At 33.3% G+C, this 26,842-nt stretch overlaps 1 protein-coding gene across 4 annotated transcripts in view; it reads right to left on the bottom strand.

The window, feature by feature from the left end:
- Positions 1-206: 206 nt before the first annotated feature.
- Positions 207-26,842, bottom strand: part of LOC111051427 (U2 small nuclear ribonucleoprotein auxiliary factor 35 kDa subunit-related protein 1) — a 97,155-nt gene continuing 70,519 nt past the window's right edge. For 3 of the 4 annotated variants that reach the window (XM_039423774.1, XM_039423776.1, XM_039423775.1), the window contains 5 exons: positions 26,350-26,501; positions 25,150-25,293; positions 16,071-16,297; positions 13,223-13,352; positions 207-605 (listed from right to left, as the gene is read on the bottom strand). In XM_039423774.1, coding sequence (XP_039279708.1) covers positions 224-605; positions 13,223-13,352; positions 16,071-16,297; positions 25,150-25,293; positions 26,350-26,501 — 1,035 coding nt within the window. In that variant the 3' untranslated portion in view covers positions 207-223. Of the gene's footprint in view, positions 606-13,222; positions 13,353-13,979; positions 14,043-16,058; positions 16,298-25,149; positions 25,294-26,349; positions 26,502-26,842 lie in introns of all 4 variants that reach the window. The other variant, XR_005570762.1, reaches the window with a different exon arrangement.

Below are 26,842 nucleotides of genomic sequence, written 5' to 3' on the forward strand. Positions count from 1 at the left end.
TGAGCTGTGTCTGAATTTCTTTCAAGCCTTCTATTTTTGAATTGTTCAGTTAGAGTAATGATGATAGATATAAGATACCATATCTGTAGAAAGATATTCGTTAAGATGATGGAATTAATTCCGAGACTGCCGTAAAGATACAATAAACTAGACACTTGATCTTAACAATAGATTATCTAGTGATTGAAAAGAAGCTGACATCAGGATGCGTATGCACATAATTTTATTTATCGGACTTTCGTTCAGCACTACAACTACTATCACTAGTATGTATTTTTTCTTTCTCCTTATCTTTATGACGTGACCTATCTTTGACTTTTCTAGATTTGGGACTGGGCGTGTTCTCCTTACCATGTGCGTCCCTATCGCGTTTCTTGCCAGAGTGCCACCGGCTATTAGACTTGCTCCGTCCTCGGCCACTCTTCGAATCTTCTCTTGAACAACTTTCACGTTTCCTGTACTCGCGTTTTCTTTTTTCTGAACTCCTACTTCTGTTTCTTCTTCTATCCGAGCTCCTACTTCTGTTTCTCCTGCTCTTCTCTCTTGGTCTGCGAGGTGCATCCATATTCTCTGGTGAAGGAGACCATCTCCAATCGTCATGCGAACTAGAAAATAAAATGACAATATTAACATTCATTAAGATGTAATATAAATTGGTCAATAACCCTATCACAATTTTTTTGAGAAATTTAATTGGACTTTTAGCTATCAGGTTGAGTTAGGAAAACCTACCGAATTAACAAAATAAACGCCATAAAAACATTCTCCTCAACCTCAAACGATCTTCAAAAAACAATCTATATATACAAAAGCGAAATGGCACTGATTCATTCACTCACTCACTCACTCATAATCAACAGAACTAAAAATCTACTGGACCAAATACGTTTAAAATTGGCATGTATGTTCAGATGGGCTTCTAGAGGGACACTAAGAACAGATTTGAAAGAATTTCCAAAGAAACGCCCAAAATCTGCATTTTTTTCGTTTTCTCAACTTTTTCAATAACTACTTGGCAAAAAAGAGTTCATATTTGGTACACAGACTCAGCTGACGTATAAGAATGTTTTGGGGTATGAGAAAAGAATTTGAATGGGATATGAAAATTTCCTAGTGTTCCCTAGCATTTTTTCTGCGTTTTCTTACATTTTTCGAGAACTAATTGAAAGCAAATGTTCAAAGTTACTACCTACACAGGCTCAGCTGAGGTATAAAATAGTTGTTTATACAACAGTTTTATAATAAGGGTCTTTAAAGTGCTTTAAATACCTTAATAAAACTGTTGCATACAATATTTTATCTACGACCACTCAAGCAAAGTATCACATTGCTGACTTGTAGCTTAGAAATAAAACCTACAAGCCTATTATGGTAAAAGAATTGAAATAGCAATAGGTAAAAATCTGGTGTGGTACACTCACACAACTTTCCTTGCTCATTGAACTATAAGCCTCATTCTTAAACGAGGATAATCTAGGGGAATAACATTATGCCGATTGGCGGCTAAATAATTTTATTAAAACTACGATTATACTATTGATATTGTTTTCAGAGTACATAAAAAAAATCAAATCAAAATTTTTTATTCACAATACAAACAGTTGAGGGTCCTGCCAAACCCAAAGGTTTTTCGGCGGGTGCCCAGTTACAGAAAAAAAATGAGTTACAAAAGATAAATAAACTTAGACAAAATAAATATTACACTTCAAAGATTTAAAGTAAAAAATGAAAGAAAACTAATACAACTAATTCATTTTCCTTTGTTTGAATTATGAAATTTGAGGATTTATTAAAAAGTTGTCAAAACAGCTGTCCTACAAATAAAATATCGACGTGTGTTTTTTTTAATAAACTGCTCTACCCACCTACCTCAAGCACGAGAAGGAGGTTAAAAAGTAAATTTCTCAAGGATGGGGTGGACCGCCTGTTAATGCTAGTTAATAAAGATGGTATATAACTATACAGGGTATGAATTTGAAAAAAATCGGTCAAGTCATTTTTGAGAAAATTGTGAAAAACATGTTTTTTAGTAATCATCCGCCATTTTTCTCAAGAATATTACGGAGCTCCTGCAATTTTCCCAGAAATGAGAATCATGTCAGTTGATAGGGATTATAAATAGCTATCCATGGTATAAATTTGAAGAAAATCGTTAGAGCCGTTTTCGAGAAAACCGTGAAAAACATGGCTTTTTAGTGATTATTCGTCATTTTTCTCAAGAATATTACGGAGCTCCTGCAATTTTCCCAGAAATGAGACTCATGTTAGTTGATAGGGATTATAAATAGCTACCTAGGGTATAAATTTGAAGAAAATCGTTAGAGCCGTTTTCGATAAAACCGTGAAAAACATGGTTTTTTAGTCATTATCCACCATTTTTTCGCCATTTTGAATTGAATTTCTTGTTGTCGGATACTCATGGTATAAGGATCTCAAGTTTAAAATTTCAAGTCAATCGGTTAATTAGGAATGGAGTTATCGTGTTCACAGACACACACACCCACACACACAGACCAACACCCAAAAATCATGTTTTTGGACTCAGGAGACCTTGAAACGTATAGAAAACATGAAATTAGGGTACCTTAAATTTTTTTGGAAAGCAATACTTTCCTTACCTATTGTAATAGGGCAAGGAAAGTAATGAAACGTATAGAAAACATGAAACTAGGGTACCTTAATTTTTTTGGGAAAGCAATACCATAGAGAAACAATAGCGTGAGTAGATATCCCATGGTATAGGGCGTTCATGTCGCAACTTTTACTGTTATCTCAAGCCGATTACTGTTGATTATTGTCAATTTTTACTTTTTTGTTGGGGTGAGAGTGTATGAACAGCACAATTTGAGAGACTACCAGCGTCACACAGCTGCATGGGAAAGAACTACGTGAACTATCGGCTTGGGATAACAGTAAAAGTTGCGACATAAACGCCCTATACCATGGGATATCTACTTATGCTATCGTTTCTCTATGGCAATACTTTCCTTACCTGGTAATAGGGCAAGGAAAGTAAAAAGCTACTAAGAGTGAACAGTAAACTTGACAAACTGAACACGATAAACTGAGAACTTGACAAATTGAAAATTTGTCAAACTGAATTATTCATGATTTAATGAAAACTTGACAAACTGAAACCTGCTGCCAATATCAGAAAAACCGAGCTTGACAAAATGATAACTAGAGAATCTCAAAATTTGATGAACTGAAAAATTGAACTACAACCTGAAGAATTGAAAACTTGACAGAATGAGAACTTGATGAAATGAAAACTTGATAAACTAAGATCTTGACAAATTGAAAACTTGTTAAACTGAATACTTGATTTAGTGAAAACTTGACCAACTGAAACCTGCTGCTAGTATCAGAAACCGTGAATGTTGATGCCACCAGCACCGAAAACCGTGTTATAATGTTCAAGTCGTTGCATAAAATCCTCATTATAGTATAGTTTTGAAAATGCATTGCGAAAAGACCCCTGCTATATGGTATTGATTGTGATGTTGTAATGTGCACATTATAACATGGTCGTAGACAAATGTTTTTTTCGCCACACTTGGACATAATGAACTGTTTTTGATGCTACACATGAGGGCCGAAAACGATCCATTTCTGGCGAGCTCGCCGGAAAAGTAACATTTCGGCCCTAGGCCGGAAAAATAACCTTGAATGTCAGCTGATTCTGATAAGATGATTTAGATGTGAACGTCTTTACAAATTGTTCATGAAAATGAATCAGTTTATACTTTTAGAATTGAATAAAGTATTCTGCAATAAGATAATTTTATTTGGATGAATGAAATACAAATAAAATATTATAAACTATTCTAATTCAATTTTTAGAGTATAATAGAACTTCTAACCTCTAAGAAAGAAGGAGCATTGTTGTTGCGTTTACCACTAAACCTGGTGGATAGTTTTGGAACTCCTTGGTGCTGAGTCACTTTACAAATTTAAGTAGGTAATTCACCAATTTACTATTGTTTTTTTTTGTGGCGAAAAATAGCGTTCGCACCACGTGCAAAAATGTGTTACCGTCTCTCAATCTTTTTGAATTCAATTACTTATCGATTGGTACCTGCTTATTTAAGATTGAACCAATATTGCCTGAGATATGGCAGCTTTTATGACAACGCTGGGGGTTAGTGTTGCAGTGCATGCCAAGGCATGCAGCTAAAGTCTGTCACAACAATGCAACAGTCTCCGTCTGCTTTGTATGTCATTTGTAAGCTATTTTAGATTATTTCAAACAATAATTAATGTTACATAACCCTCTTGGTCTTGGCATAAGTTTAGAATAACTGAATTTATTTCACTTGAGTAGAGAAAAATTAGGTAAAGACTTGTTAACAATATGCTTTTTATTTACATCAATACAGAAACTTCAATACATTCTGGAGGAAAATAAAAATACAAAGAAAAAAGAATACAATTAACAGTGGTTGGAGAACATAGCCAAACTTCTTATAATTTGCTCGAAATGCCGTCCACCTATCGTTCGGATACATGCCCTGAAACGGTTTTCCACTGACTGGGAAATGTCCGCATTTTCCTCTTGAATGGCGGCCACAGCCTCCACAATTCTAACTAACAACTCAATTTCATTTTTCACTGTAGTAAAGTGAACAAGTTGTATGATTAATAAATTACAGTTATTCTAAACTTATGCCAAGACCAAGAGGGTTATTTAACATTAATTATTATTTGAAATAATCTAAAATATATGCAACTGTCTCCGTCTGCTTTGCATGTCATTTGTAAGCTATTTCAAAACATTTCCCAGTCAATGGAAAACCGTTTCAGGGCATGTATCCTAGCAGGTGGACGGCATTTCGAGCAAATTATAAGAAGTTTGGCTATGTTCTCCAACCACTGTTAATTGTATTCTTTTTTCTTTGTATTTTTATTTTCCTCCAGAATGTATTGAAGTTTCTGTATTGATGTAAATAAAAAGCATATTGTTAACAAGTCTTTACCTAATTTTTCTCTACTCAAGTGAAATAAATTCAGTTATTCTAAACTTATGCCAAGACCAAGAGGGTTATGTAATATTAATTATTGTTTGGAATAATCTAAAATAGCTTACAAATGACATACAAAGCAGACGGAGACTGTTGCATTGTTGTCACAGACTTTAGCTGCATGCCTTGGCATGCACTGCAACACTAACCCCCAGCGGTGTCATAAAAGCTGCCATATCTCAGGCAATATTGGTTCAATATTAAAAAACCAGGTACCAATCGATAAGTAATTGAATTTACTAAAAACGTTATTCTTGTAAATGCTTTTAAATGAAACAACCTTTTAAATAGCCGACATTTTGTTTTATGAATTTGAAAAATTATCATAATTTTTTTGTAGCTTTGTCTAGTTGTTATGAATGATTGTGCAAAATTTCAAATTCGTATGTTTAACCATTATTTAGAAAAAATAAGAGATAAAAGCAAAATGGCCGCTGTGTGAGTAACTAAAGACTTACGGATAATTTGAATATGCTATTTAGATACGTTTCTTACCCAAGAACAAAGCCCTAGAGTATTGGTAGAGAGTTACTCTCTTACTTAGGAAGTAAACACTCTGTATAGTAGATGTTTCTAGGGACCCGTTAACAGGAATTCTCCCAGTTGATCGGATCTTGATTTCAAGCAAAGTGAATATCATCAAAAGCCCTGATATTAGAGTCGTCAATAAACGTCAGGCACTATCAAACCATTGAATTATACTAAAATGTAAATTCTAAATTATCAAGATTGTTTCAATTGAATGGGCAGGATAACTGCAGGTATAAATACTGATCAAACCATTTATCATACAAGACTTAGAAATACAAGGGTGATTCAATAAGTAACGAGACAAATTACTAGTTTTCAAAAACGGCTAAATTGATCCATATGAAACTTTCAGGAAATGAAGTTGGCAACCTTGCGATGACATCTGATCAGTTGTTCCATCGTATTTCGGAAAAATGATAACAAATTGACTCAGTTAACAATGGAGAGTCCACTTGAGAATTGCACCGTGCAAGAACAACGGGATGTGATCAGATTTTTAGTCGCAGAAGGTGAGAAAGGTAGTAAAATCCACAAAAGAATGTTAAAAGTGTACGGAGAGCATTGTTTGAATCGTTCAAACGTTTACAAATGGATAAAATAGTTTCAAAGTGGCTGTGAAAAAGTTTGTGACATTCAACGCGGTGGACAAACAGTCAAAGTTGGGACTTTTCGAATCTCGAATTTATTTGTTAATTCGGGACAATAAGCATATTACTGTTGAATTTATAAGTGGAAAAGTATACTGGAGTGTTGGAGCTGTCCATAACATTATTAATAAAAGCTTCAGTACAACAAAACTTGTGCAAAATGGGTGCCTAGACAACTCACGGATGCTCACAAAGAAACCCGGCTTCAAATCAGTCAACAGTTGAAAAATCGGTATGCTACTGAAGGAGAATGTTTTTCAATAGAATTGTAACGTGTTATGGAACATGGATCCACCACTACAGGTCAGAATCAAAACGACAGTCAATTATTTGAGAAAAATCATAATAACAAAGCTGCTCAGTGGGGAATAATCAATGATATAACAGGTAGAAAAAGAAAGAATAAAACTTTTGAAAGTATCTATACAATGAATAACAATACTGTTGTTACTGATTCACCGACTATTGCCAAGGAGTTTAATGAATATTTTATAAGTGTTCCCAATAATGTCAGGGATGACCTACTTAGGAATATAGACCCGAATCATCAATTCTCACCAGAAGATTACAATAGGGTTTTTAATACAATATCTCTGAAAATTCTATCTTCTTACACCCTGCTACGGAAGAAGAAATTCTCCAACTGATTAGATTAATGCCCTCAAAAAGATCGACAGGATATGACTCACTCACAAGCGATATTTTGAAACACATTATTCCTATTATACTGCCTATTTTATGTTACCTGTGTAATGCTAGTTTGTCGCAAGGAGTATTCCCACAAGTCTTGAAAAGAGCAGTGGTGGTACCAGTTTTCAAAGGTGGAGATAAATTACTATTGAATAATTATAGACCCATAGCGCTGCTCTCTATCTTTTCTAAAATATTAGAGAAACTGATGAAAACAAGATTATTGAAATTCCTGAATAGATATGAATTTTTTAGTAAAAACCAATACGGCTTCCGTGAAGGTTTTGATACTGAGCGTGCACTAGTCGACTTTATGAGAATTATATATAATAATGTAAACGATGGGTTGAATGTAAATGCTTTATTTTTAGATGTAAAAAAAGCTTTTGATACGGTTGAGCATGGTCTTCTATTAAATAAGTTAGAATCTACAGGGGTAAGGGGCGTGGCCTACAATGGTTTAAATCTTTTTTAAATGATAGAGTTCAATGTACAAAAATTAATAATTCCTGTAGTTCTTTTTCAACAGTAACTTCAGGACTTCCACAGGGATCAGTTCTTTCTTCTATTCTCTTTATAATTTTTGTAAACGACCTATGTGATGCCAATTTAAATGGAAAAATATTTTGTTATGCAGATGACACGGTATTAGTTAGTTCAGGGAAATCATGGGATGAACTGTACAATAGTCTTCGAAGAGAAATAACTGATCTTAAAACCTCCTTCAACTCGAAATTGGACGAAGTCAACAAAACACTGGAAAATCTGATCACAAAAACTGATGAAATTAAAGAACACATCAACACTCTCACCGTCGAACATCATGCTTTGAAACAAAAGTACAATGAACTTGAGAAGGAGAACTCGGAAACCAAAATGCATGTTCAGAAATTGGAAAATGAAATTCACGATCTTCAGCAGTATACCAGAAAGGATAATCTAGAAATCGTTGGTATTCCCGAAACCAAGCAGGAAAATCTACTGGTCGTCATGGAGGCTGTCGCAAAATCTATAAACGTGGATTTCAAGAAGGAAGACCTATCGATTGTCCACAGAATGCCAACCGCCAAAGGATCTTCTTCTATCGTGGCGAAATTCAGTTCCAGGAGTAAGAAAATTGAATGGATCGCCGCGGCAAGGAAAATGAAAGGCATCAAGTCCACCGATATATGCAACAAGCTACCCAGATCAGACGTCTATGTGAATGAACACCTCTCACCCTACTACAAACGATTACTAGGTAAAGCTAAAAGTCTAAAAATAAATAAAAAGCTTACTTTCGTCTGGGTTCGTGATTGTAAAATTTTTGTCAAAAAAAGTGAACATTCTCGAACAAAAAGAATCATGAACGAAGAGGACTTGAACGAATATAATAATTAGATCGTCAATGTGAATGTTTTCTTAATTTATTATTGCACAGTGCATTGGTTTTACTTACTGTATTTTCCTATCAGGTTTCATATTATTTCCCTTATTTGAAATTTATTATTGCGCAGTGCATTGGTTTTATTGACTGTATTTTCCTATTAGGTTTCATATTATTTCCCTTATTTAAAATTTTGAACCTTATTTAAAATTTAAAATCTTGTCTTGTTTCACTTTTTTGTTCTTCTATTTTCTTTTCTTTTGGGTTATTGATGTATAATGAGTATAGCTTTGATGAGGTGATCGATTTGGAGTGTTTTGATACAATTGAGAGTGATGATATTTTTAGTTTTGAGCCCTATTTTCATATAGATGCAACAACAGATTCTATTGAAGCTTTTAATGTAATACATATGAATATACGGAGTTTGGGGAAAAATTTTGATGAGTTTGTATACGTCTTAGAAAACTGTAAAATAATTACGATGTAATAATTCTAACGGAAACGTGGATGACTGATGATAAAATTTTTGATTACAGTTTAGATGGCTATAGAGTTATAGATAAGCCGGGGCAACTAAACAGGAGTAACGGATTATGTATTTTTGTGAAAAATAGCATTGACGTAGATTATCTCAACTACGAAAATTCAGAGGCAGATATAATTCCGATTAGATTAAAAGCTTTCAACCACTTCATAACATTATTTGCAATTTACAGGTCTCCATCCTCTAATATCGATCTTTTTCTGAATGAGCTAGATGCAAGTCTGTCTGACATTCATGAGACAGAAAATATTCTTTTGATTGGAGATTTAAACATAGATATTTTGCGTAATAGTAATCTAGCAAATGAATATAGTAGCCTTATGCAGATGTATGGTCTAAGATCTCTTGTGAATAAGCCAACTAGAATTTCATGTAAAACAAAAACATGTATTGATCACATATTTTGGAGAAATGTAAATTTTAAAGAAGATAATGTAATAAGCTCTATACAGAAAACCTATATTACTGATCATTTCTGTACTACTTTTCACGTGAGAAATCCAAACACATTTTTTAAAGAAGTAAGAGAGGTCTTCACAGAAAAAATTAATTATAAGAAATTGATAGAAGGGCTACAAAAAGAAAGTTGGGGAAATGAAATTTCCATCAATGATCAAAATATAGACTTAGATGATAAGATTGATAAATTTTGTAGTAAGTTAATAAGCAATATTAAATCAGCTAGTGAACAGATAAAAATAAAAAATAAAAATAGACCACTGAAAAAATGGATAACTCCGGGGCTGATAAGATCCATTAGAGAGCGTGATAAATTGCATAAAAAACTAAACAGTCAGCCATTCAATATTGAATTACAATCTAGGTACAAAACATATAGAAATTTATTAAATAAACTTATAAGAAAAACTAAATTTGAGCATTACAAAACCATAATCTCTAATTCTAAAGGAAATAGTAAAAAAACTTGGAATTGCATAGAAGAAATTCTAGACATCCAACGTGCAAATAAACCGCCCAATATTGATCCAGATATTTTAAATAGTTATTTTGCTGGAGTGGGGAGAACTTATGCTGAAAAAATCGATATTGTACAACACTCAGTGGTGGCACAACGTTTACGTTGTTTAGCGGCGGACAGTCCACATTCATTCTTCATGCGTCCAACTAGCTCCGATGAGGTATTAGTTATCATCAGAAACTTGAAATCTGGCTCGTCCCCGGGGGTGGATGGACTGGGTAATGTATGTTTGAAGAATATTGCTGATATTATAGCGAAGCCATTGTCAGTGTTATTCAACAAATGTTTTGAATTGGGTCATTTTCCTTCTCATTTCAAGATAGCAAAAATAGTTCCTCTATTCAAATCAGGTGACAGAAAGGCTCCCGAAAACTATCGCCCAATCAGTTTGATAAGCAATCTATCTAAAATATTTGAAAAACTTATAAAACGACGATTGATAGAATACCTTAATAAATATAAATTTTTAGCTGAGAATCAATTCGGTTTCCAAGAGGGCAAATCAACTGAGGATGCTATGACAAATTTAGTTAGGATAATTACAGATAACTTTCAGAGCAACAAAAAAACTTTAGCAGTATTCCTGGATTTAGCAAAAGCCTATGATACCATCCCTCACAGGTCCCTTCTGAATAAGTTGGAAAGTATAGGTTTTAGAGGGACAGTTCTAAAATTATTTGAAAGCTACTTGCAAAATAGATCTCAGGTACTCACTCTAAATGAAAAAACAAGTTTCATGATATTGACTGGGTTTGGCCTTCCCCAGGGTACAGTCCTCTCACCGATATTATTTTTGATATACATTAATGATCTCTTAAAAATAAATATTAATAACTGTACTACTATATCTTTTGCCGATGATACTGCCTTGGTTTTCACCGGACCAGATTGGAGGCAGGTGGAGCGATTGACGGAATCGGGTCTGGCTATTGTGAAGTCATGGCTGGATCAACATTCATTAACTCTAAATGCAAAGAAAAGCGTTTACATGGCCTTCTCACCCTCAGTGAGATCAGCCCCCCGGGAAGGGTCACATACGGGTATTAAAATTCACTCCCCTGACTGCGCCTATTACGCATATCAACGGGTGAGGCACGAGGACTGTGGTTGCAGCTCGTTAGAAAAAGTGAATGTAATTAAATATTTAGGCGTTATGTTCGACTGTCATCTGAAGTGGAATGCTCACATTGATAGTCTGTGTAGAAGATTGAGACATGTCATATACAAGTTTCATAAATTGAGCGGTCTCGGGGATGCGAATATAGTGAAATTGGTGTACTCGGCATATGCTCAGTCCATTTTTCAGTATGGAATCAGGGTGTGGGGTGGTGCCTTGGATACGCACATGAACAAGATTCTCGTATTGCAAAGACATGTAATAAAAGCCGCTCTTGGCCGTCCCAGACGCTACCCAACAAATCTTCTGTTTGTTGAGTTCCCCGTGCTAACGGTAAAGCAGCTCTATATAAAAAATTTAATACTGTACCTGAATAAATGTAAAAATATATTTAAACCATACATGATGTCATACAACTTCCGAGCGCAACCGAACTATATTATAAATAGAACTGACTTAACTGTTTGCCGAAGACAATTCACTTACATCAGCAATAAACTTATTAACTTGGTACCTCAACACTTTCTAGTAAAACATATAACTAAGTCATCCATAAGAAATATAGTTGAATGGATAAGATCTGTTAATGTATCTCACCTCTTCCATAATTGATCTCCTTATCTTTTGTCACCTCCATATAGATTTTTAGTTTTAATTCAGGTGTTTTTTCCTATAGCCATCTCTGTAATAAAGCACTCCTTTTGTTTATTATTTATTTTCATTTTATTTTTTTTTTCAATATTGATATATCGATTAAATGGTTTATTAATTTTGTAAGTTAAGATTTCTAAGATTGATACTCGTTGCAGCACACAAACCTCTGGTTTTGCTGGCAACGCCTATAAGCTAATTTTGAGAAGAATTATTATTTATTTCATGTTAATGTTTAAATTAAGTTTTTAATTGTGTTTTTGTTTTGAAAAAATTGTATTGTATTATGGCAAATAAAGAATTTGAATTGGATTGAATTTGAATAGAGTAAACCATGACTGTAAATTTCTTCAACAATGGTATCTTAGAAATAGATTAGCAATCAATGTCGAAAAAACCAAATTTCTTCATTTCATAAGCTTTCGAATGTGTATAAATTCGAAAAGGTAAGTTCCATGATGAAGTGTTCAAAACTGCTAATATCTGGAATGAACACCTTCAAAATGAGGAAATTCACAAACAGCATGCATCAAGTGGTGATCCTAATAGGGTGAAATCACCTGATTATTGCATTATTTTCTGTAGTACATAGCCTAAATCCTATATAAAATATTAATCATATAATTTTACAAGATCCAACAAAATTTATGCATAGAATAATAATTCAAAGTAGATGAATGACAGAATTAAAAAAAACTGATGGCAATCATTCAGATGGTAATCAAGTTACATATGCTCACTGCTCACTGCTTACAAGAATTCAAAATAGCCTGTTGCATTTCTGTTTATGCAACTTCTGCTGCGTTTCATCAAGCTTCGAGTTGCCCGTCTCACTTCGTTGGGCCGTGTCTTCACTACTTTAAACGTCAATCGAATTCTGAGAATCAGTTCCTCCCTGGTCTCTACAGGTTCTCTGTGAACTTTACTTTTTACAACCCCCCAAAAGTAGAAGTCTATTGGAGTAAGATCAGGTGAGGGTGGTGGCCAACTTACGGGTCCACCTCGGCCAATCCACCGCCCAGCATGATTGTTATGAGATGGGTGTTTTTAGTCAGGAAAACGTCTCCTGTATACTCTCTCTGCCTCTCTTGAATTGCATCCACACTCTCCATACACCAATAACATGTTCAATTACTCAATCAAGATAAATTTCATGATAATGAACGCGAAAACTACTCTACTAGACAAAGTTGATACATAGCATGCCGAATAAGTGGAAAGCACACTGAAAACTATACTGAAAATAGGCTGAAACATACACTTATTGTTATTTTATTCAGGATTTATGGTACAGTAGATAATGCAATTTATTGAAAAAGTCATATCATTGTAGAATGTTGAAATGTTGATTAAAACTTGTGAATATTGTCAGAGATAAATCAGGTGATTTCACCCCTTTAGGATCACCACTTGATGCATGCTGTTTGTGAATTTCCTCATTTTGAAGGTGTTCATTCCAGATATTAGCAGTTTTGAACACTTTACCAAAATCACGAGCCACCACTCCTCACCACTCCACTATTCACGTTGATCCCAGTTGATCCATTCGGCTTGTTGGAATGCTCGTTATAAATAGCATTAATGCACACCATTCAATCATCATAGAAGATACAATAGGATACAACTTCAATAAAATAAAATTGTAACAGCAAATTTAAAGATTGATTATATACCTTGATTTCGTGGAGCTGTGGGGAGGAGATCTGTCGAAGTCAGCATTTCTGAATGCGTTTCCTGGATTGCGGAATGCGTGTAGGAAATTGCAATGCCTCCCTTTTGGACAACGCTGCTTGTGAAACAGTCCTTGAAAATAATATATAAATTTTGACAGTATTAATTTGTGTGTAAAGTTCAAGTGAACAGTTGAATCATATTGCGTTTGATTCATTGATTGAGCACATCAGCTTGATTGCAATCAAGCGCAATAAAATAGTGGAACATCAATTTTTTATAATTTTAGTGTGGCCGCACAGAATGGCAATTCAATTGTATATTTTCATTACAAGATATATATTATTGAAATAGAACTGCAACAAGAAATAATAAATCAACATTATTATCGATGAAAGTTGAAAAAATTTTAACATTTGTTGGACCTTGAAAATCGTGTGTGTTTGGTAGTGATGACCTTCCTTGGTGTTAAGGTTTACCATTGACCTTGATTTGAAACGTTACAATCCACAATGAGTGATAGAGTTTCAATAAGAGTCACTGATCTACTTATTTAAAGAAATTGATTAATTGGCCCGGCTAAAATGATTGATTAAAGTGCTTATTGGAACACTGTTTGCTTTTTAATATAGAATTTGTGCATTTGAAGAGAAATTACCATGATTTTCATGAAACTTTTCAAAACACACAACCACTAATAATATAAAAGAATACAAACCCAATGTAAATCAAGCTAAGATGGCAGTGAGATCTACTTACAAGTGATTCATGGTACAGTATAGCGTTCACTGCTCATGAAGTGTTGTTTCTGTCGAAACAGTACTGCGGTGAAATTTTAGTCTTAAGGAAATTATACTCAAATGATTTTGCAACTGTGTGGAGTTATTGTGAAACAAGAATGGTTTATGACTGCAAAATAAACTGAAGTAATTTTGGGGTCATTTATTTATCATGGTATGACAGTCTATCCAAAATACACCTTAACACCTAACAGTGAGGAATTTTCACATTGTCACTATTTTGATACATCCAACGACTTATGAATTTAATGAAAAATTATTAATAATTGTGAGATAACCTCTAATTCATTCTCAATTATCATACATTATTCCCACTATTATTGTCATGATTCACAAAATACACCTTAACACCTAACAGTGAGGAATTTTCACATTGTCACTATTTTGATACATCCAACGACTTATGAATTTAATGAAAAATTATTAATAATTGTGAGATAACCTCTAATTCATTCTCAATCATCATCCATTATTCCCACTATTATTTTCATGATTCACATCTTACTACATAATCAATACTATACAAATTTCAAATGATATCAAAGGGAATTCAAACTATCAAGTAATACAATTAAATATGATTTAAAACGTTGAACTTAACAGAAGATGATAATAATTACTGTATTAAATGAATTGTATTGATGAGTAAACTGTATTAAATGAGAAAAGATAGGTTTGTAGGCTTGTGATTTGTCTTTTAATTTTTTAAATAAGTTGAAAATTTATCAATTTTTCAATTGGTATTGATTTCTGTGGTACATTCATTTGATCTATTTCTTACGGCGACCTTCAAAATTTTCAAATAATTACTCTTAAAATTTAGACGCAAAGCAGTGATGTGCGATTTTATAACCTAATAATACTTTGGACAACATTAAAACTTATTATCAAAATATTGGAGAGAAATGGTAGAGACTCCTAAGCCTAGTTTTCCTCCATGATCATAATCATAAAATGATTATAGTGTTTTGCACAATAAATGAAATAAATAAAATGAATAGAGAAAGCTCAAATATTGATAGTTTGTGTACTTTGAGGAACCCTTTTATTTGGAAATGATTTATCCTTTATAATAAACCACAGACCAAACAGGTTATCCAACCCAAATATAATTCCGCCTTCATTTGGTAAATTTATAGGATGACTGAGAAATTTTTAACGTATTTGTAAAATTTGAGGAGCTTGTTCACATGACAGCGATTTACGCTCCGTTGTCGTTCGATTGGCAAATCGCTCGGTTTGCCAGCCTCGTACACATGACAGCGATTCATGAGCGGTTTGCGCTCGGTTATGATAAATAATTACTAGGTACAACATCTGTGTACTCAATCTTAATATCTTAATCTATGTACTTAATCACTATATTACTCTTAAACATATATCACTGCTCTGATCGAAACCGCTCGGTTGACTGAAGACATGTGTACACTCTCATGCCTGCTCTAGTATATCGAGCCGCCCGGCAACCGAGCGACAACCGAGACTGAGACTACAACCGCCGCGATTCGCCGGCGACTACTAAAACCGAGCGATGCATGTGTACGGCACCATGTGCTTCCCTATACCTGGCAATAGCTCGGTTTGTCAACCGCGCGACAACCGAACGTAAATCGCTGTCATGTGAACAGGCTCGAAGACAAATCACAAACCTGCAAACCTAACTTTTCTCATTCAATACAATTTACTCGTTCAATACAATGAGTAATAAATTCAAATTCAAATTCTTTTCATAAATAAATAAACCAAAAATGAAACAGCAAATACTTGGACAACATTGAAATAATCAGTCCAATATGCACAAGACAAGAAATAAATCGCAAGACGATGTATACTAACATTGTGAATTGGGCACTTTCTTTAATTCATTTGATTTATACTCGAAACTAGAGAGATTATTTCCAAAAGTTTTCATATTTTCAATAAAAATTATTAAAAGAAAAAAATGATTTTTCCAGTTAACAAATCCACTAATTTAAACAATTTTATGGCAGGAATTATTGTTGATTGTTAGCTTGCTTTGCTTTGCAGAGAAGGATACTTGGTTACCAACCACATAGTGCATTTTTCCATGAAGGGATGTTGACAAACATAACACTGAGTTGCCGACCAGCGTAGTAGCGGCCTTGAAACAGCTGGTAGGCCTTGAGAGCATGTCGCTCGTTCAAGTACTCAACGTAAACATTGCCCCTCAAATGTGGTTCGTAGTTGCAACACACTTTCAGTTGTCTTAAAGCACCACAAGATTCAAATTCTGGTAAGATGTCGTAGAAGAATTCTCTGAAACAAATAGAATAAAATTGCATTAACAATATACGGTTTCAATAAGTTTGTATTTTAAAATCTAATGAATATTCAAAGTTAGAAGAGCGGCGACATGGTGTGCATTGTGTACTAAATTGTATGCTAAAGGCTGGCAATTTAGAAGTTATTTGACCGAATTATTTCAACTGTAAGCAGCTGGTTGATTTAAGAAAGGCTGCAATTCAACACTGCTTGGATTAATCGAGACGAGGTTGTCATTTTCACTATTTATAATCATGAGGCTTGCAGCACTAAATTTTTCAAGCGTTCTATAATTTTTTTTGGCCCCAGCTATTTTTTTTGGCTTTGGTGGCACACCATGCAACAGCTATCCTTGACTTTGAAACTCCTGAGAAGCCAGAATACGTTCTTCCAACTACTTTAGACAATAAATTGAAAAAATAATTTCAATTATTTCTGAGTGAATATCATGAAGAACACTAGGCTACTGTGATATTTATGTTGGACTAAAAGTTTATAAAAATTGTACACGTGAAATTAATTCTAACCTTAACTTTGACTTTGTCACGTACGGTACAAATTTGGAAGAAAAATAGCACAAGGACTACCTTATTATTTTATCTGCCAATGTTATTACATTATTGTCATTTGCATTGTAAATAAATAAATTTATAAGTTACTAGCTGGTAACCCGTGCTTCGCAAGGGTCTATTTTAAAACTTAACAAACTGAAAGATTGACGTGATGAAATCTAGAAGAATTGAAAATAGGCCTATAAGAATCCTCGGGTAATTAAGAATTTTTATGCAACATCTCAAGTAAATCAGTCCAGTTGTTCAGACGCGATGATGCGTCAAACATAATTTTCCTATCATTTAGAGGTGGTATACGTGTATAAGCCAGTTCTTTCCTTCAATATAGTATAGAAGATGATAGATATATGGATTATATCAGTATCTTTGAATTAGAATAACTTTTGAAAGATTTGAGATATCGATGTGCGGTTCTCACCATATTTTCTCTTGAAATCCTGTATCGAGATCATATATCATATATGACCACCTTCCAATTTAAAAAAAATGAAGTTGGATTCAAAATGGCTGCTCAAAAATGGTGGACGAAATTTGGGTCGACGGGAAACCTGTTTTTATTATTCGAATAGGATTCCCAATCATACCTATCTTCTAATTTCCCTTTTAAAAGAAATGTTCAGCTGCTTTCATACAACAACTGGAAGCATGAGAAATTGAAAACTTGACAAACTGAAAACTTGATGTTATCAAATCTTGAAGAATCGGAAATAGGCCTATAACCATCATCGGTTAATTAAGAATCTATACGCAAAAATTAAAGTTAATCAGTCCAGTAGTTAAGACGTGATTATGTGTTAAACATAATTTTCCTATTCCGTACGTGTATAAATGAGCCAGTTCTTTCCTTTATTATATTATAGATTATTATGTTGCTTTGGCCTGTGATCTGTATAAATGTCCTGTAACATCTAAAGGTGCGACCACACATGTTAAAAATCAGCTGTTAAACATTCACCATACCCACGGTATATAGAAGAAGACGGTAGGTGTCACGCGCATGTTTGTGCTAAATTTCCGGTGTAGCTGACGTCATTTTATATCCAATCATCTGTTTTCAACAAAAATACGTTTCATAAATTTCTAATAGGTGTTAAAAACCTCGGTTGGTGGCGATGACGCAATCTAGCTGGCTGGCCACTGCGCACACATTTCATGACCCCTACCGTTTTCATCTAAATACCGTGACCATACCCTACTCCGAACCGTTCGCCGTGCCGCTCGCCTCAGTTTTAACTGTTCGTCATACCGCACTCCGCACGCTGAAATTTTCAGCCAATCAGAGTCCTCCATTACAATTCGCAGTGCAGTTTGCTCTACAATTTTGGCTATCCATCACAAGTGTAAACATGCGAACACGTTCGCGAACATGAATACAGAAGTATATGGGCCTTTTTTATTTTGATTAAATTCATGTTTTGGACAATACATTGTTACGAATGATAAATTGATAGGACCTAATAAATATTTTCTAATCCAAATAAAATAACTTCTGGAAAAATAATGAATACCAATATTGAAATATTGTTGACCAAGAATCCAGTACAACGACAATTCATTCAACTAATTCTGTACTGTTAAAATTCATTCAACTAATTCTGTACTGTTAAAATTATAATCATTTTTTTTATTGATAATCAATTCCATCAACTAACCATAAACTGACTGGAATAAATACTTCAATTCTCATGTATTTAATTAATAGAATTGTATAAAAAATCTACAATGTAGGTCATATCTAAATTCACAAAGAGTTCGATTGTTGTTGGCAAGAAACATGTTATTCAATGCAGAAATTATTGTTATTTTACTAAATGATAGGATAAGTTGAATAGTTTCCCTTTTAGGGGGAGTTTTGACAACCCACAAAACTCATTTTTCATTTGAAGAAATATCGAAAAGGTGCATAGGTCCTTATTTTTTTGTTCAGTTTGTCAAAATACCCCTCATTTCAATATTAAAATTTTCGACTGACTGTACAGTGAGTCAATCATTCTATCAGGGCTCGAATAATTTTGGAATTGTCATTAAATAAGAATGGAAGAGAATAATTATATGTAAAAATATCAAAACCTTTATTCAAAGACATATTAAATGCATGCCTATTCATATTGCCGATACAGCATTGATAAAACTGTAGACGTTTATTTAGCACTTTGTCTCAAAAAACTGTTCTAGCTGAAAAATAATTAATCCATGCCACGTGTAGGTCTATACATTGCAAGAAAAACGAAGTTTCAAAACTATGTTTTTTCTAAAGGTGCATTTTCGTTTGTGCGTGAATTTCCGCAGTCGACGACGGGAAGCATTGTTGACATTCATATTGTCCAAATTTCAAGTGAGCTAAAACAGCTGATCAAATAATAACTTTTCTTTTTTTGTCTTTATTATTAAAGAATCAAACATCTATATAATAAGAGAGAGTAGTGTTGTGTTTGTTCGCATCAAAACATGTCAACTTTGTGGATTGCATACCGAAAAAACGGGAATGATTCAGATCTCCAAATTTTGCACATATTTATATTCTAAAAATATCAATTTCGTGCATCTCGAAGCCCAAATTTCAATTTCCCTTCTAGATTTTTCAGATTTAATGTTCAAATTCATTCATGGAACATCATACGGCATACCTACATTGTTGTAGATGTGTTTTTGGGGGCGAATTCAATCGCGGTCCATCCTAAAATATAATAGCATATTTGAATATTGCCGGCATTTTCTTCAATTTATTTGTATCAATTCACACGTAGATGCGAAAATTAATGAATATCGTTATGAATTATAAGACAGGAATGAATTGAATCTTTTTTCAAATGAAATATACCACTATTTATCTAAGTAGCAAAATAAGAATAAGGATAATGTGATGGAGGTTATAACGTTGCTACAAGACATTCAATTCCAACCACAGTCGTGGCGTGTTGGTAAAGCACTTCGCTTTAAAGCGAAAGATTCTAGGTTTGAATCCCAAGACTTCAACTTTTCCCTCGAAACGTATTATTTTAAATTATTTTTTGAATGAAGTTGTTTTCATTACAATTGAACTTGAATTTCATCAAATAATTATTTAATGTAAATTTTTTTAATCAAGTTAATTAATTATGGATCATGGATCATTGTAATCTATCTATGTCTGTTTGTTTGTTTTTATATTCATCCTAAAATGAGAGATGGAATTCTGTGTAATTCATCGTACATTGCATATTTCCTGGACCATCTATTGAAAACAATCAGCAACTATGAAAACATTAAATTCATCTTTGAAACACTGATTTAACCTATCTATATTTTTTGATTCAAAACTTTACTGATAGATATTACTACCAAATGATTGAGAAGAATATGTTTTCGGAATAATAAATGCTGCATGACTAAGCAAATAGGAAGTCCGTATTAAGATGTGAATGAAAATATTGATTGTCAGATAAATTTTATGATTCACCAAATAAAGTCAAGTGTGACATGAGATACATTGACTTTTTGGCGGTACGAAGTTCGCCGGGTAAGCTAGTTTCTATATTATTAGAAACACATTGTCATTTAAAAGTATAGAAAAGTTTGAGCTCAACCTGCCCCATTAAAACATAATTGAACATGATCTTTTAGGTTATGTAGGCAAATTGATATCTACCCAATCTGAGATTCTCTCCCTGTCGTGGTCGAGGACAGCATTTACGCTGAAAGGAATACCCAGCTTAAACATATGTTTTTGAGATAATTTCTTTGATGCAGCTCTTTCACATTCACCATATTATTATACAGAGTTTGTAAAATTAAAAATATTTATTAATTATCAAAACAATACTATTATTATATTAATAATAATAATATTATTATTAAAAATATTTATCAATATTATCAAAACAATATTATTGAGGTTGAGTGGAATCAGGTAGGAAGCAATAATAAAACAGCTGTTTTTTTTTATTAAATTTCTATCATATGATTTAGTGAATTCACTGTATGAAATCGTATGTCCAATAAATGAAATTTGAACATTAATTATTATGAAAAATCTAGAAGGAAAATTGAAATTTGGGCTTCGAGGTGCATGAGATTGATATTTTTAGAATCTATGTGCAAAATTTGTAGATCTAAATCATTCCCGTTTTTCCAGTATGCAATCCACAAGTTGACATGTTTTGATGCGAACAAACGAACACATGAACAAACACAACCCTACTCTCTCTTATTCTATAGATATAGTTAACGACTGCAAGAGATAGGTCTGTGGAACAGAATAGTGGTGAAACTATGATAGCGCCAGAAGTGTCTCAAACGCAATAGTAGGTACTAGATGAACTTTTTGAAAGTGATTTGAAAACAAAAATGTTAAAACAACAGTACTGAAAGCTGTCAACCTTATCATTCTACCTCCATTTAGAGAGGCTTTTGTTTGAGCCGAATGTAAATCTATTATTATATAAAAATGAATGTCTGTGTTGTGTGTTTGTTTGTTCCCTATAGACTTGAAAACTACTTGACATAACAGCATCATACTTTGGGAATATGTTATGTGAATATTGGGGATGGTTTCTGAAAAGGAATTTTAAAGGGGGGGCCAATAATAATTATTTATTACTCCATTTTACAGACCTATGTTTTGAAATTGTTGGCCGAGCAGCTACCGAAAAACGGAAAGATGATCATGATTCAAGATCATAGTTGTGATAATATGATTTAGCATCTAAAGTTACCAGCAGTAATAAACACGTCACCCTGTGATAAATTGTGTACTGGTATTAAAACGGTAGTTTGGAGTTGGAATGTAGTTCATTGGTACCAGCTGTAGATAATGGTTTCTTAGAAGACCTATACTAGTTATTTGTGCAACTAGTGCGCAAAGTGACAGTTTGCTGCACCGAAAGAAACGTTTATGGTTTCTTGAGTGCAGCAGAGGAGCTTTGCACACGTATTTCACATTAAATTTTTCCTTCAGTTACCATTGAATATGAAAAGTGGGTAATTATGGATAAAATGATGGCTGAAATCCATCAAATGTTTGTGTGTGTGATGCTTCAATTAATAACAACCTTAATTCATTTAAAAATTAATAATCCAATTGAAGTTGAACATTCTCAGCCAAAGTTCTCATTTTTATTCATTCAAAAATCAGAAAAAATACAGATAAAACAAAAAATTCGCATTCAAAATACACACCAACAGCTGGTTAGGATGGCTGCAAGATGGCTGAACCGACAAGCGCGCGACCTAGCGGGAAGAATCGTACATAACTTTGTTTCATCCAGCTAAAAACGGTATTCAGATATTTAGATTTATGGTTAACTAAAATTACCGAGAAATACTATAAGTTAACTAAAAAATATTTATAAAATAACATAGACAACAGAAAATATTTCATTGTAGTATATTCTAATGTTATTTTATAAATTTTATTGACATGGATTTAGAACAGTAATTATTTAACCTGAAAATTCGAATTTCATAATGTGTGTTTGCTACATTTCTCATTGCTTGGAGTTGAAATAATTATTACTGTCAATAGAAAAGAAACATTATTTATTATTAAATGATGAGAAGTTATTATTTAATTAAGATTAAGATTAACATTATTATTGTTTTAGATTTCTAGATTGGGATTTTATCATAAATATGTAGCCATACAGTCATTGATGATTCTTATCTAACCACAGACATTGTTACCAACATACTTCTTATTTTCCTGCACTGGTGCTCTGCACTGGTAGTAGTATAACCTACTAACTATTTTGCGTTGTCATGCTGCAAATCTGGAGTACGCAAAGTAATACTTTGCGCACTAGAGCGGAAAAGTGATTCTTTGCAGCCTGCAATCAGTGCAGAAATGGTCACTTTTCAAGGTATCTGTAGGAAAAATAATTATCACTCCCCTATCATTGAGAAACTGGAAAATGTCTGTGCGTGTGTTATAGTGTAGCATATTTTTTTAATTCAACACTTTACTAATAGATATTATTACCAATTGATTGAGAAGAAATTTTTTCGGAATAATGAATGCTGCATGACTAAGCACACATAGGAAGTCCGTATTAAGATGTAAATAAAAATATTGATTGTCAGATAAATTTCATGATTTACCAAATAAAGTCACGTGTGACATGAGATACATTAACTTTTTGGCGGTACGAAGTTCGCCGGGTAAGCTAGTTGTAAAAATAAAGCTTTATTATTAATAGTCAACGCTGAAAACCGACAGGCTCAATCACCTGGAATATTATAAATTCTATGAGGGACCAGTAAGCCATTAGTTTTGAGTAGTTTAATCACTTCCATTATAGACACTGGCATAGCCTACTATAGATAGAAGGCCGGAACACGTTCAATATGGCAACTTGTGGTTCAGGCCGACCATGCTTTACATCATTACTTAGATATCAATTCTTCTGTGAATTTTGTTGTATACTATTATGCCTAGATATAATTTATATAATTATCTAAAGTAAGCCATGACACTGGATACATTATGGACAATCAATACGTATGAAATTTATTAGCTACAGAATAAAAAACTTTAGATTGCAGTGATCCCGACTACTACAATATGAATAAACATTTGGATCAAATATCATGAATTACTCACATCTCTCATCTACTCGTACTTTTTCACAAAATATTAACAAAAAAATATATAAGTTATATTGAATGAACTCACGGTTAGTACTTAAGTTTGTCTTTTTCTGGCTATGCTACAAATACATGTAGGTATATGTTTGACATTTTGTTTTTGAAATCTTGTTGTCTATTAATAAAGAAAGTTTCCAATGTGATTTTTATGGCAATAAAATTTGAATTTTAAAAAAGAATTATCAACAAAGTCCTTACCAAAGAAAATCTCTGTGCTCTGTTCTAATCGGAATGTTTTGTATGAGTAGACTCCATTTATACAGCTGATAGAAGGCGCAAACCGAACTGTCCAAGCATACAACAATGGAACAAACACATGGCAAGCTCGCGCTCTCGTTAAACACAAAATGAATTCGATCAGCTGATAGATAGGATTATTTTAAGCTTTCCAACGATTACAACATATGTTAGAATATCATATGTCAATTATCTCAGTTCCATATGGCGTTCACCTTATCATGTTCATAACCTTATTTAATAGGATCCTTTTTCATCCTTTGAAACCCTTAGAGGCAAAATATCTCAAAATCCGTTCTTAGTGCACGTCCAGCATGTTTGAAGAATATTTGTGCAAAGTTTCAAGTCTGTAGGCCAATTAGTTTGAGCTGTAGTGTGATTTTATAACAACATTTTCGAAAAATGCCCTCTCCTTAACCCCCCCCCCCTGTGCTCCTGATCGGAATGTTTTTGCATAGATCTAATTTTTTTCGTAGCTAAACAGAAAAGTTCCTCATGACTTTTCTGTGCAATGAGCGGTTAAAAAGTACAACATTTTTTGGGGGCCCCAGCTCCCTCAGGGGGGCAAATTTCTGAAAATCCTTTCTTAGTGGATGTTTTCAGGCTACCATAAATAATTGTGCAAAATTTCAAGTTTATAGGCTCAGTAGTTTGGACTGTGGTGTGATTTCGGTCTGTCGGGGCTTAGCCTTTTATAGAAAAAAGTGCAAAATTTCAAGTTTATAGGCTCAGTAGTTTGGACTGTGGTGTGATTTCAGTCTGTTGGGGCTTAGCCTTTTATAGATATCGATAGTTTGGACTGTGGTGTGATTGCAGTCTGTCGGGGCTTAGCCTTTTATAAAAATATAGAATGAAAATAGATTAAAATACAGCAGAAATAAAATTGAATATTTGAAAGTTCTATGAAATTCTATTAACATTTATTTGAAAATTGTGCAAAAAATATGTTATTAGGAATGACATTTTTCATTATCTTAAATTTAGAATACATATTATTTCTGAATAATGATGCTTCATTATTTTGGGAATAAAAGGTTGGTTTTATATGATTTCCGATCCATCTTGAAAATAATCTGAAATAACGAACCATTTTGAAAATAAACTAGAATATCATAAGCTGAAAATGATAGTTTCGGTACGTTATAGATACAATATTCATTTCAAAACCCTACCATCACAATATTGCAATGAAAGTATTTTGAAATTTATTATTGTTACTCTAAATGAACATTATTTTTTAAAGTATAAATAGCTGAGACTAGACGATAAATTTTGCCACTATTTTATAATTGTGTATGCTTTTCATTCCATATTCATAAACTAAACACTGGGTTAAAGCTCCCACAAGGAATTCGGGAAACAGTCGAATGATACATTTGTAGTTATTTTTAATAATTTATCATAATAAAAACTCACTTGAAGTCACTGTAAGTCTCAAAATCCTCATATTCCAAGCTGACATCGGTATCGTATTCATGGTGCCGCTCTGTATGCATACCAAAATGTTCGTAGAAGCTTGAAATTAATAGAACATTACTTATTCCTGGGCATATATGATTCCTGCAAAATAGATCAACCATCGACATTCTTTTCAAATGCCAAATAACAATTCACTGTTGAATTTAAGACTCTTTGTTTCAGAGTAAATATTTGAATAAACTTAATTTTCCGGTGTCAGGCTGATTAAGATCCTCCTCAGGAGTGAAATGCATTACGAATTTCTCAACCAAAAAAGTAAATTCATTTAAATATTTACTTTGGAACGAAGAGTCTTAACTCCAACAGAGCTATTATCAAGTAATTTGTCATTGAAAACAACATAAAATCAATCATTCGCCATTTTTCATGAGACTGAAAACTGTAACAAATTTATTTAAATTCAGAACTTGACTGTTCTAATTTAACAAGGACTTCTCATACATGAATTAAACAATTTGTTGTTTCTTAAAATGTCAAATCTTTCTACGTATTCTTCTCCAGGATCGTTCAAACGAACATCTAGATCTACAAGATTAATAAACAATGCGCATCATTCTTGTCATAGATCGCGAGTTAAGTGATTAGGCGACTGAAAAAATTGAAACATTATTTTCACACTAACTACGATAACCGAATAACAAGAGAGCAAGTGCTCTCGTCGTGTAATTGTATAGAACTAAATAGAAACTTAATTAATTCAAAGGGAAAACAAGGCGTAGTCAGCTAGATATTGAAAGCAATGTGGTTGAGTATTGATATGAGAGATATTTAACTGAGAGCGTGCGACTGAAAATTCGAAAATTCTTGTGAAAGACGAAAGTAAAACTTCCTTTTATTATGACTTGAAGAATATCTCGTTTTTGGAAGAAAACAGTGATTAGCGCCTCTAAACTAAAAAAAAACTATTTTTGTTATGTCATAAGTTGGACACCAATTAACATGCTATTAGAAAACAAACTCTTCTACGTCTACTTGCAAACCTGATAAGAATTAAGGTAGAAAAGGGCCGTTGGTTGGATTGGATTAGATTTGAAGGAATCAAATTTCAGAATTGATTTTTATCTATTTATAAAGAGATTTGTAATCTGACCAGTCCACTGTAGAAAAGCTTAGATATGGTTAATTATAATAATTTACCTGGAGCAATTGTCTCTGAATCGGCAGGCGCCAGTTTTTGAAAAGAAAGGACACTCGGGATGTCCCGGTTGCGTCTCTCTGCCCACCACTGCAGACGCAGGCAGGTCAGCCGTTCCAGCGATAAATGCTTCGATTTGTGCTAACAACTCCTCCTGAAATTGGTTCAGAAAGTTGCGTTAGATACTTCATATAAAATTTTACACAAATAAAAGATTATTCTATACTTATACAGCTTTCCATTTTCCGCAAATTGCATACACGTTTTAAAAGTTCAATAAGACATTGAGGTGGAACTTTAGAGGTATTCTAAAACAACCGGAAGGTGTGATATCATTGAATTAAAACAAAGGAATAGTTTTGGCATATTTGTACAGTGAGTCTATTGCATTTTTGAATCACTACATCTTTATTATATCACAAAGTGAATTTTGTGACGAATGGAATATCGTCATTAAGCATATAACTTAGTTAAGTTTCTTTATTTTAGAGGAAA

Source organism: Nilaparvata lugens, chromosome 3, assembly GCF_014356525.2.
Source record: "Nilaparvata lugens isolate BPH chromosome 3, ASM1435652v1, whole genome shotgun sequence".
NCBI classification, from domain to species: Eukaryota; Metazoa; Arthropoda; class Insecta; order Hemiptera; family Delphacidae; genus Nilaparvata; species Nilaparvata lugens.